Source organism: Misgurnus anguillicaudatus, chromosome 2, assembly GCF_027580225.2.
Source record: "Misgurnus anguillicaudatus chromosome 2, ASM2758022v2, whole genome shotgun sequence".
NCBI lineage: Eukaryota > Metazoa > Chordata > Actinopteri > Cypriniformes > Cobitidae > Misgurnus > Misgurnus anguillicaudatus.
Genome location: NC_073338.2, coordinates 16,865,210 through 16,878,623, shown reverse-complemented (window position 1 = coordinate 16,878,623; position 13,414 = coordinate 16,865,210). Strand labels below are relative to the sequence as shown.

At 34.5% G+C, this 13,414-nt stretch overlaps 2 protein-coding genes across 2 annotated transcripts in view; both read left to right on the top strand.

Annotated features, from left to right (window-relative positions):
• The window catches only part of LOC129441882 (uncharacterized), a 429,034-nt gene that overhangs the window by 113,272 nt on the left and 302,348 nt on the right, over nt 1-13,414 (top strand). The gene's annotated exons all lie outside the window — the stretch shown is intronic.
• Nucleotides 1-13,414, top strand: part of LOC141368976 (NLR family CARD domain-containing protein 3-like) — a 44,937-nt gene that overhangs the window by 860 nt on the left and 30,663 nt on the right. The window contains exon 3 of the mRNA XM_073873845.1: nt 11,912-12,007. Coding sequence (XP_073729946.1) covers nt 11,912-12,007 — 96 coding nt within the window. The remainder of the gene's footprint in view (nt 1-11,911; nt 12,008-13,414) is intronic.

Below are 13,414 nucleotides of genomic sequence, written 5' to 3'. Positions count from 1 at the left end.
AAACCACTTGATATTTCGATTGTGTCCAGTGGGTGGTGCTAAATCTGATTGGCAGGATATGCGTTCATTGTTTTTCAAAATAAAAGTTTTTCAAACAATGTATTTTTTAGCCTGTAAAATTATTGTCTATATATGCATGCTATTTGCCACCCAATTATTTGGCTTCACAGATTGAAAAAATATATTAAAATAGCCTAAATGTAAACATGTTCATGCTTAGTTGTTATCATACACATTTTGATGATACATTTGTTCTTTGTTTTGGATTTTTTTGTTTGCTTGAATTCTTATGAATAATATTTTTGTAGTGTCTCTTTGTTATTTATGGACTGTATGCACATACAGGATTAAGTGGGCAGGACTATGGAGGCTGGGGGCTTAAGTTTATGCTTGGGCCATACTTACACTACAAACATCATGATGGAGTAGCACAAAGTACACGAAAATGTTAGTATTTAAATATGGTTACTAGAACAAGTAATATGCAACATGCCTTTAGTCAAAGTTTGGTGGTAGGCTAATACATCGTCATTATAATGCAATATAATTCAGAATGTGCTCACTCGGTTAAGAGATCATCAAAACTCTAATAAAGTCAAGACAAAAACTATATATATATATTTAATTGTCATAGCTATCTGTCCTCTTATGTCAGATTCTTAAATTTGGTCAACAAATTCAATCAGAATGCAAAGACACGGTGTATGGCTATTGTGATTGAAAATAAAAGGAAGTCAGTATCAATTAAATCAATTTTTGGATTGACACGGGCTGTTTGGATGTTGCATGCGGATTTACAAAGCAAATTATAATTGCATAAATTATGTTAAGAGATTAATGTTTTTAATGTAAAAGTTTAAATGTAGAAATATAAAAAGATTGGGAAAAAAGTATACTTTTTAACTATGAAACTAACACCGTCGGTAGGTGGCGGAAAATCTCTTTTATCTAAACACCTACTGAAATTGACTGTAAGTAGACTCTGAGTAGCCGACTGTGGGTAGCCTACTGGAACCATTTACTGTTCTGATTCTGTCAAAAAATCAGATATTTGCTCGGAGACGCAGCGGATCTGCAGTTTATTCTGTTTTCTTGGACGGAGCAAAATCAGAATGTAGCCTTTAAACGTTACTCAGTAACTTTATTGAACTGTTTTATAAAATGTGCACTTTTGCTGGTATGATAATTTGCATATCATAGGCTCTTGTTATAAATATATAAAACTGGAACTCATTAGGTCTAAATGTTTTTTTTTTTTTTCATTTTGATGACATGTATGCCTATTCCTATGTAACGGAGAGTATGGAGATAGTGCTTCGAGAGCACATAATTTAGTGAACAAATTTATAGAAATGATCATTCTCTGTAAAGCAATGAGACAATATGAAAAATTATTAAGCCTTTTCTAAATGTCTGTTTTTTTTTACTAAAAGCCTAATTGAAGCGGTTTAAAGTAGCCGATCGCAATTGAGTTAATGGATCAGCGCACGTGCTTTCTTTGAGCAGTAAAGATAAATATCAGGTTGCGCCGTTTTGTCATGGAAGCTCTCAGTCGGAGGATAAGGCCCAGGGGCCTGGGGCCTCATATATAAAAGTGCGACGTGGGAACTGTCCTGCATTTCATCTAAGACCATTTCAGAAATGATCGTAAGTGTGATTCAGAGAAAGTGAGCTTACGCACGGAAAACCGTGCGTGCGCCTCTTTTCCGGATGTGTGGTTTGTGAATCACAAATGATCTTGAACTTGTGCGCAGCTGAATGCTTTTAGAACTCCGCCTTCTAAACGCCCCTAATTTAAATCATTAGCATATAAATATTACATTTTCAAAGGCCAAATTCTCTGACTGCTACAATGGCGAGTGGTAAGAAAACATATTTGTTGTCGTTTGCTAGAGTTTTTAATATTTCTGGATTCTAACATGGAAACTTTGTTGACATCGCTCAGGTTGGGGCGATTGTTGGTGGATCTTTCAATTCACGGGTTTCATTTGGATATAGTTTTACACGTAGGCTAAACGTAATATTTGTGTCTTTAAAGTTTTGTTTCAGTTTGCCATGCCTCCTGCGCGGCGGTGTTAAAATAAGATATTTTCGACTTTAAAATTCAAAGATCGTGTCTTGAACTGTCGGAGTGTATTCCATGTTGATTCGTTTGGATTTGCAGATGTTTGGCATTGGAATCGATGCATGGGAATAACTTATATTAATTTTTGAAATACCCATCATTCTTAAATGTCGCATGTCCCTTATTGATACATCGAGGCTTCACAATTTAGTTCCTTTCACTACGTTTTAATCATTAAATTCGATCGGTTTTACTTTTATTCAATAAAGCGCATGTTCTGTAACATTTACATGTGCGTTAAACACCGCCAAACAATTTTGCTATATTTTTAAATATTTTTTGAAAAGATGACGAACTACAAAATCGTTTCCTGAACATATAGCTTGGGCGCCATCTTTTTGCATTAGAATAGGCCTACATTTTAAAATATCAAAATAGGCCAACATATTTTGTTTTAAAATATATTCTAAAACCTGGTTAAATTATTTTGGAGCAGCCTAGAAGGCCTTCTCCACAGTTCATTCTTGTTCATTTTCTGTGTACATCATTGTTGCATGTTTTTATGTTTCTATTCTCAATAAACAAACAGCGCAGTTTACACGCTTCGTCACGGCGCACTATTAAAACATTGTCGGTAATGTGTCGGTCGGGCCGGGCTCGGACACAACGTGCAGAAGCTTCGGTTATGGTTTTTTGTGCCCGGTCTAAGCTCTTATACAGATGATGTTGACGCTGTAAACGTTTCGAATATTTATTTATTTTTTATCAAACATATTCAACACTTTTTTTACATTAGCCAGGGGATGAAAGAGAAAAAGAATTAAATAAAAACATGGAAATGCTGACATACATCAATACATTTAGCAGCTTTCTTGTTTATCAGATTATTAATAGATTTTAGGTAGCCTATTGCTTAACTTCTAATAAAAAAATATGGAATAATGGTTTATAATCACCATATTTACATTTATTTATAATAAACGTTGCAAACAAAAGTGACACATTAATCAAATAATATTTCTTATGTAATAAGATATCATAAGAGAAAAAAAACTAATTAAATATTTTCCAAACAAAGTCTTAAGCAAAATATATGAATTCTAAAAAAAGAGGGCAAATCTAACCTTTTTTTTTTTTAATAAGGGCAACTCCAAAACAAATGAAAAAATGTTTCTGTATGTTGACCACAAAAGCTACAAAACAAAAAGTTTTGAATATGCCTACCTGCAATACTGCAATATTGCCACAAGGAAACGTACGTACGTCAAGTCGGAACCTGACGTGGAGGTAAGTACTTTTCCACGTCAAAAACAAGTTTTATAAATCTGAGCGTTTGAGTGGATTTGAGCGTACGCACGGTCTAAGATCAAATCTGTGCGTAAAAACGCTTTATAAATGAGGCCCCAGATGTATAAACGTTGCGTACGCACAAAATGGGCATAGAAATATATACGCACATATCGGGATTTATAAAAAATAAACTTGTCGTAAATAAGTGCGCACTGTACGGATGCTCTCCACTGTGCACGCACTCTTTTTGAGCTAAGTGAAAGAACACAAACTCTGTTCTTGTTTTTATACACATTTTGTTTCAATATTCCTGTTTCATTCATGAAGATCAGTACTCGAATTGCATCTAGGAGTTGCACCTGCCTATGATATTTAACAGATGAAAAGAATTAAAAAGACGAAGCCTCTACAGTGGGTGTCATCTGTCATGAGCGCGTCTGCGTGTTTGAAACGCAAAGCTATAAAGAACTATATGAATAAGTCTTTTCTTCACTCAGCAAACACTAAAGGCTAAAGTTTCATGTAGGCTATTTAAGGAATGATAAGAAGTTTATTAGTCTTTATCATCTAATCATAGACAAACTGTAAAAAAAATAATAGTTTTAATTTTATAGGCCAAATGACAGAAACAAACCCGAGTACCTATAGACTTTATAACCTGTAAGATGACGAAAAATAATGTGATGTACCAGGACATTAAATAACGTAGCCCATTTAAAGTTTAGCCTAATATAAAGAGACGTTCTTACAATGCGGGTTTATATAAGAAAAATGGGTTGGAAAAACACTAACAAGTATTTAAACTCATTGGTTTTTATATTCTGGTTTCATCTGCTTACCTGTAAATATGCTTTTTTAAGGTTTGTACTGAACTTTCCGTTTGTACTGAATGTTTTATTATGCGAAACACTTAACGCGAAACTTTTATATGCTGGGCTCGTCTACTTTTCTATAGCAGCATATTCTCTGTAATATTGCAGTCTTAATGCATTGAGTCGCGTTCAATGGTGATGCACTTGGCGCCTGAGATTAAGACGAACATGACCTCCACCATCCGCTGGTCAAAAACATTTAATCTCCCTCTGAGTTTGTTTTCCACTAAAAATTTTATGAATATAATGACACTTGTCTGGCCCTATGTGAAACCAGTATCAACTTTGACAATGCCAGTGTTTAAACAGTGTTTTTATAATTTCATAAAAACCCATGAAGCCAAAAAAATTATTTTTTGTTATATAGTCACGTATTTTTTTTTTAATTCTTTTTTCGTGATATTATCACGAATTTTTGCGGTTTTTTTTTTGTGATCGTATAACGAATTCCTGTTTTCGTGTGATTATCACGTATTGGTTACTCAACTGTTTTGTCCTATTTTCTTATCATTGTCGCTTCGGTAACGGTTTATGGTTAGATTTACGAAAAAAGAATAAAAAAAATACGTGACTATCACGAAACTTTGTGAGACTGGGTAGGTCATTAGGCTCAACTGTTTTGTTTAAAGTGATGTATATAGCCTACATTTCATTTTTGTTGGTTTTTCTTCAGAAACACGCACAAATACGCATTGACCTACATACCAATTGACTATCAACCTATTGATTTTTATTGAAATGAGAGAGATTGTATTATTACTTCAAAGTAAGCCTTTTTCAAATCCTTTAATTGCAATTATTTATTTTTAAAACAGTCATCTTTTTCTTTTCCTTATTATTGTTATTATCCTTAATTATATTAATTTTATGTCTTTTATTCAAATGGAGAGGCCCCGGTAAATTGACGTTGCATGAAGGGAGGCTCACAAGCTGCCCTTCCCTTCAAATTGGGCAAATTGAAATTGCGAATACGCACACAGCCAAATTAACACCAGCTCGGTGTTTATATGGGTACCACCAGCAGGGTGTTGAAAGTAACACCAAAGCAGTGTTAGAGTTAATCAGATAAAATCAAAAAATCAAAATGAAAAAAAAAAAACATTTAGACCTAATGAGTTCCAGTTTTATATATTTATAACAAGAGTTTATAACAAAAGTGCTATTTTCCCGAACATCTGCACAATCACAAATGTGACATTTTACAACAGTTCAAAGTTACTGAGTAACGTTTATAGGCTACATTCTGATTTTGATCCGTCCAAGAAAACAGAATAAACTGCAGATCTGTTGCGTCTCCGAGCAAATATCTGAATTTTTGACAGAATCAAAAGAGTAAATGGTTCCAGTAGGCTACCCACAGTCGGCTACCCAGAGTCTACTTACAGTCAATTTCCGTAGGTGTTTAGATAAGAGAAATTTTCCGCCACCTACTGACGGTGTTAGTTTCATAGTTAAAAAGTATACTTTTTCCCAATCTTTTTATATTTCTACATTTACATTTTTACATTAAAAACATTAATCTCTTAACATAATTTATGCAATTATAATTTGCTGTGTAAATCCGCATGCCATATCTAACCAGCCTGTGTCAATCCAAAAATTGATTTAATTGATACTGACTTCCTTTTATTTTCAATCACAATAGCCATACACCGTGTCTTTGCATTCTGATTAAATTTGTTGACCAAATTTAAGAATCTGACATAAGAGGACAGATAGCTATGACAATTATATTATATGACATGTTTACATTTAGGCTATTTTAATATATTTTTTCAATCAGTGAAGCCAAATAATTGGGTGGCAAATAGCATGCATATATAGACAATAATTTTACAGGCTAAAAAATACATTGTTTGAAAAACTTTTATTTTGAAAAACAATGAACGCATATCCTGCCAATCAGATTTAGCACCACCCACTGGACACAATCGAAATATCAAGTGGTTTTTCTAATGTCCGTGCCAGAACGGGAAAACCAAAAATCGAGTCATAATTTCGTTTTTCGTTTTTCTAAAAAAACGAAAAAACGAAAAAAGGAGTTATTTTCTCGTTTTTTTGTTTTTAAATGTGAAAGCAAAAACAAATGAACGAATGATACCCGGACCGAGGTCGAGGGTGAATCAAATCAATCAAAGTTTAAGAGAAAGCGGTAATGTATGAAGAATTTACTACTTACTAAAATTATAATACTGCTGCAAAAAACAAACCCATAAAATAGCTGGAAAGTCCTTATATGGATTAAATCCTTTCATAGCCTATTGATCAGTGCTCTAAACAGCACATTCAGCAACCCAGATTCAATCCCCGTCAATGCTCATGTGTAGTTTTTAAATATAACACAGATCTTAACTTTTAAAAGACAACATGTAGGTTACTAAGTAACCATAAATATTTAGCAGATGAATGATTTTAATACATTTACAGTTTTTTTATTCGCTTTGGTACTGTTTTCACAAGTAAGGTGTACATTTTCAAAACTCTTAGTACAAAAATCCAAACTGATCACACTTGTAACACAGCTAGTCATTCTTTCAAAACCTGATGTAATGCTTTCAGTAAGTTGCACATGTTTTCAGTCCACATAATCATTGTTTCAAATGGAAGATTATTGTAATATGTAGTGAGAACATTTGGTTTATTCACCGAAACACAACGGTATGATCTTTTTTCAGTTTAGTACTTTTAACAATCAGTTCATCCAACAGCAAACAATGCAAGATACATGTTTCAAATCATCCTTAAATGCGGAGTCCACAATGTTTGAAAGCCAATGTTGATATTTGACAAACACGCCCCTACCCCAATAGAATCTGGACCTTCTGTTGATAGACCCGCCCCACACATACGCAACCCAGCATTTGATTTGATTTGATTGGCTATAAGTGTGTTTTGGTAGTCGGCCCGTCTCATTTTCCAACGCATTTTTCAAACATCGTGGACTTCGCCTTTAAAAGTGCTGAAATTAATATGCTACAGTACTATAAAAATACATATTACACAGTTTCACATTAGGCAATACACTTACATTACTTACATAATCTATAATTTCCAAAATATCCATCCTATGTGTAATCAAGTGAAAGATCAATGAAGACATCCTCTACATTCATTTGAGCAAATTACAGTAGTTTTTATTTTTCAGATATAATTGTAACATAGGTTTACTTTCTATAATGTAACTGAGTGAAAACATAAAATTTAGTGCACACATTACATTAAATTACATTACATTACAGTAATTTGGATCAAGCCTGTCTTGAGCATTTGGCCGTAGATTTTCGTTCACCTCTTTGACCTCTCTGTGGGTGCCCATGCCCACCTCTCTGACGAATCCCTTGTCCACAAGATCTTCTTATTCCTTGCTGTCTGTCCTGCTCCATGTTGAAAGAAATTGCCAGTGTTTACACCCCCACTTTTACAGTATATCTAGTGTCATGAACAACTGTGTTTACTGTACCACTATGTAAAATCAATTAGCAATAAAGAGTATTTACAGTATCATGTGAGGTTACACATAATTTATATGTTCGTACAAACACAGGTTTTATTTCTGTAATTCTCAAAATTCATATAGCCTACTGTATATTGCAGAAATGAAAATAGGTTTACCAAATGTTTCAGTGATTAATCATTCAGTTGGATTTAGTGCTGGTCAAATGTATTTACGCAAATGAGATGAGAAGCATATCAAAAGTATTGTGAGCATTGCATTGTGAAAGACAATTACTTCATATGAAAGGTATTTCTTTGATGACACAATGATTAATTGTGGTGAAAAAGTGAATGTATAATTTTGTGTGTTGTACTTAGTCAATTGAACATGTAATTACATGTTTGAAAAAACTAGACTATTTGATGATCTGCTTTGAGTTTTGTAGTAACAGTTGTGAGGTTTTACCACATACATGTGGAAATGGTACCAAAGCGAATAGAAAAACAGTAAGTTTAAATGTAACTTAAATTTAAAGATTTTTTATTTGGGGGTACATTTTAAAGCTGCAACTTGAGTGGACAAAAAAGTAACACAAAAATAAAACATAAATATATTGTTCATAAGATAGCAAGCATACTGTATGTGGGCCACATGTTGTTTTTAGCTGTCACATTTGGTCGAGATATGGCATGGCTGAACATATATGGGCCAAATTGTAACCATATCTGTTTTGCCATAGCTTCAGAAATGGCGGGAATGTTCTTTTGGTTCACATGTCATTTTGAGGTATATGGCCCACATAACAAACAATACATGAGAACCACATCTGTTTTAGATATGGCACACCGTAGAAAACGAGTTCTGGTTGACATTTGGGTTGCACTCAGAGGTGTGAAATCCATGTGCCGGGGGTGGGGGTCCTCCCCGGTATTTTGTTCCGGTCGCCTGGATTTGCTGGTTGGCGCGGTTTTTCAGCAGGAGGTGACCTCCTGACTCATTTTCTTACCAAAAATGGTGAGAAAATCAGAAAAACAATTGCGCAACCAAAATATAAAACTGGCACGAAAAAAATTTGTGCTGCGGACACATGAAAACGCGGTAACACGTCTCTTAAATGTTCGAAACACTTCGAGCTAAATTCAAATACAGTCACATACCTATCTTACCATATCTGTGCTACTCACCTGACCAACGGTGAGCTCGAACTTGCAGAAGCTGGTGGAAGGCTCAATATCTAGCACGAGTGCTGTGATTGGCTGAAACGCTTGGGGGACGGGGAGTGCCTTCCAGGCAGCGCTGCCTTGAAGGCTTCGTTGAGGGCTTAAAACACTGAGTCAGGAGGTCACCACCTGCTGAAAAACTGTGCTAATTAGCAAATCCAGGTGATTGGAACAAAATAATGGAGAGGACTTTTACTCCTGGCACATGGATTTTACACCTCTGATTTAGATTGGGTTCTGATGTGAATAAAAAGTTGTTGGCCAGATATGGGCCGGGGAACACTTTCTTAAGTGGGCCACAGGCCAGCTGTTTATTTGGGCCAGGTCTTTGCCAAAGGAAATTTGCTGACTGGAGTAGTTGATTTAAGCATAATCATATGCTAGAAGTGTCTAATCTCATAATGTTAGCTGCCAAAGAAGTTGACCTGGCAGTGAGGAGAGCACTGGCATCTATCAGCAGCACAGCTTTACTCCTGCAGATGAAATGTTCTTCAATGAAAAAATGGGGTCACTGAAAGCATGGTGGGTGGACAGCATCTGCATTTCTGAATTTACAGTAGAACAAGGAATGATTGTGTAAAATAATGTTACACATATTCCTGACCAATCATTATTATATGACATGTTACTCAAAACATTTTTTATGTCAAATTATGTGTGCGTTATGGTCACAAGTCTATCACTTTTAAGAGCTCTCCAAACTGAAAACAACTTGCACTGACATATCTTAAAATACATCAGTGCCCTTTGTTTTATCTCAAAATGCACACAGGTAATGTTTTTAGTAAGGCATGTTTGTTAAAACTAGTTATATTTCCTAATTAAACTAAGGCGTAGTCCTGGATTAAGCCAATCCTGGTCCGGGAAACCGCCCCTGGGAGTATGAGAGATTTTAAACCACTGGTTTATCACTACTGTTAAAAAATTTGCTGTAGTTATGCAGCTGTTTGCCAGTAACTTAATGTAGATTTAAATGTATGTTATTTATTGGAAACAGTTTGATCAAAGTTAAATGAACATTAAACATGAACAAGTCTTTGTTTTTACAGAATAAAACAATAAAATAACAGCCTCATTAAAAGCATTTTGGGAACCAGAAATCCTCATCAACCTTTTTCTGTTTCCTTCATATTTTGGTTCCCAGAATGCTTTGCATGAGGCTGTTATTTTATAGTTTTATTCTGTAAATAAAGACTTGTTAATGTTTAATGTTCATTTAATTTTGAACAAATTGTTGCCAGTAAATAACACATTTAAATCTACAGTAAGTTACTGGCAAACAGCTGACAGTAATACTGTCATTTCTACACTATTTTTTAACAGTTTAGTGTTGGGTGTTGATAGCTAAACAGAGTTTTATGATCAGGGTGAGGATCAGTTGAAGAGAGGCCCGAGGTATAACCACATTATACTGTAGGTCTGAAGCCCTGGTGTGGTGAACAATTACAGTATTGTCTGCAGGACACTAACAATCTTCTCTGGGATCAGGAACAAAAAAGTAAATGAGTTTTAACTCATTAAAACAAAATGCCAAAAGCATACCATCATATAATTAAATTGTGTTCCTTCAGACATGCAGACACCATAAAGAATTTTTAAAATTCAAGAAAAATGTAACAACTACAGAAAGATACAAATACTGTAGATCTTTTAGACCTTTTATGACTGTACTTGACTTGTGTGTGTATATTAAAATTAAATCATCTTTCTGTATGACAGACATTTTGAATTAAAAATATATTTCATCAATACACTGCAATTATATGGATTTAGATACATCTCAAATTTAAATAAAAATGTTACTGCTGTGGCTACACTGTAAAAAAATCAGTAGTTTTTATGGAGAAATACTGTCAGCTGTGGTTACAAGAAAAATTCAGTAAAAAATACAACTTAAAACCGTAAAAACAACAACACCACAATTGTATGCATTATACAGCGGACTTTTGTAAATTTTACAAATCTTACCTGTATACAGAATTTCTTTGAATAATAAACTGTTTAGAAACATTTTTTAATGGTAAAATGCAGATGAGATTGCCAGAAAACCGCCTTAAAAATACATGAACATGTAAACAACTTTTTGTATTTCATTAATTAATATAATTGTATTTATCTGGTGAGATCTTGAGCTATTGAGTGTGTTTATATGAAGAGTTTTGTTGCAAAACGAGATAAATCCATTTTTTAACATTTTTGCCAAAACATGTTTATTATTATGTTATCATGTTATTATTTTGTTTTATGGTGCTACTTAGCTGTATTTTTTAAGTTATGAAGGTTTAAATCAAAACAAACGAACTGCAGTTGCATTGAAATTAATTGGAATGCACAACCAAAAAACAAGTTTTCTGAACAATTAAAAAAACGGTGGTTATCTCGTTTTGCAACGAAACTATGTTATATTTATACAGTTCAATGTTCATCTAAGATTTTGTCTGTATTTTCGTTGTACTTGTGTTTTGACTGCTTTCTATTTCATCATTAATGTTCATTCATCATGTCATTATTTAAGTGTCACTTTTTAACTCTGTAAAATAGACTCATGTAGACACTGAGCGATTTAATAACTTACCCTGATGTTGTTTTGTATTTGTTTGTATGATACAATCTTTGTGTATGTGCACTCTTTTTAAGTTGTTGGCAAATAATTAGAAAACAATTTGTAGTAATTTCGCAGCTATCTATTCCATCACCTGGATTATAGTGGTTTTCTGCATATTTTAAGAAATGAATAAAATTATATTAGTTAATGAAATACAAAACATGTTCATATATTTTTGTCTGGCAATTTTAAGTTGTATTTTTTACAGAATTGTTCTGGTAACCACATCTGCCAGTGTTTCTTCATAAAAACTACGGATTTTTTTACAGTGTAGATTTAATAATAGATTATTATGAACAAAAACAAATAAAAAGTTATTTGTTGTTAACTCAATGTTTTCGTCAACCTTGAGAAAAAATGTAAGGTTGAGACAGAAAATTTCAAGATAGATTTTAAAATTGTTTAATTGTTGCTGTGTTTTAGTTTGATTCATGGAAAATCTCCTGAATCCAGCTGTGTGTCCATGAAGAGTGATGATTCAATGGACTGCCCAATTAAGTTCAGCTCAGAAGACATGAGGTGAGAATCAGTGTGGTGGTTTCTAGGAGTAAAACCGTTTATCGGTTGTTTTAAGGAGAAAATCACTTTATCTGTCTGACGGTTTAGAGGAGTAAATCACTTCATCTGTCTGACGGTTTAGAGGAGTAAATCACTTCATCTGTCTGACGGTTTAGAGGAGTAAATCACTTCATCTGTCTGACGGTTTAGAGGAGTAAATCACTTCATCTGTCTGACGGTTTAGAGGAGTAAATCACTTCATCGGTCTGTCGGTTTAGAGGAGTAAATCACTTCATCTGTCTGACGGTTTAGAGGAGTACATCACTTCATATGTCTGTCGGTTTAGAGGAGTAAATCACTTCATCTGTCTGTCGGTTTAGAGGAGTAAATCACTTCATCTGTTTGACGGTTTAGAGGAGTAAATCACTTCATCTGTCTGATGGTTTAGAAGAGTAAATCACTTCATCTGTCTGACGGTTTAGAGGAGTAAATCACTTCATCTGTCTGACGGTTTAGAGGAGTAAATCACTTCATCGGTCTGTCGGTTTAGAGGAGTAAATCACTTCATCTGTCTGACGGTTTAGAGGAGTAAATCACTTCATCGGTCTGTCGGTTTAGAGGAGTAAATCACTTCATCTGTCTGACGGTTTAGAGGAGTACATCACTTCATATGTCTGTCGGTTTAGAGGAGTAAATCACTTCATCTGTCTGACGGTTTAGAGGAGTAAATCACTTCATCTGTCTGACGGTTTAGAGGAGTAAATCACTTCATCTGTCTGACGGTTTAGAGGAGTAAATCACTTCATCTGTCTGACGGTTTAGAGGAGTAAATCACTTCATCTGTCTGACGGTTTAGAGGAGTAAATCACTTCATCTGTCTGACGGTTTAGAGGAGTAAATCACTTCATCGGTCTGTCGGTTTAGAGGAGTAAATCACTTCATCTGTCTGACGGTTTAGAGGAGTACATCACTTCATATGTCTGTCGGTTTAGAGGAGTAAATCACTTCATCTGTCTGACGGTTTAGAGGAGTAAATCACTTCATCAGTCTGACGGTTTAGAGGAGTAAATCACTTCATATGTTTGACTGTTTAGAGGAGTAAATCACTTCATCAGTCTGATGGTTTAGAGGAGTAAATCACTTCATATGTCTGACAGTTTAGAGGAGTAAATCACTTCATCTGTCTGACGGTTTAGAGGAGTAAATCACTTCATCTGTCTGACGGTTTAGAGGAGTAAATCACTTCATATGTCTGACGGTTTAGAGGAGTAAATCACTTCATCTGTCTGACGGTTTAGAGGAGTAAATCACTTCATCTGTCTGACGGTTTAGAGGAGTAAATCACTTCATCGGTCTGTCGGTTTAGAGGAGTAAATCACTTCATCTGTCTGACGGTTTAGAGGAGTAAATCACTTCATCTGTCTGACG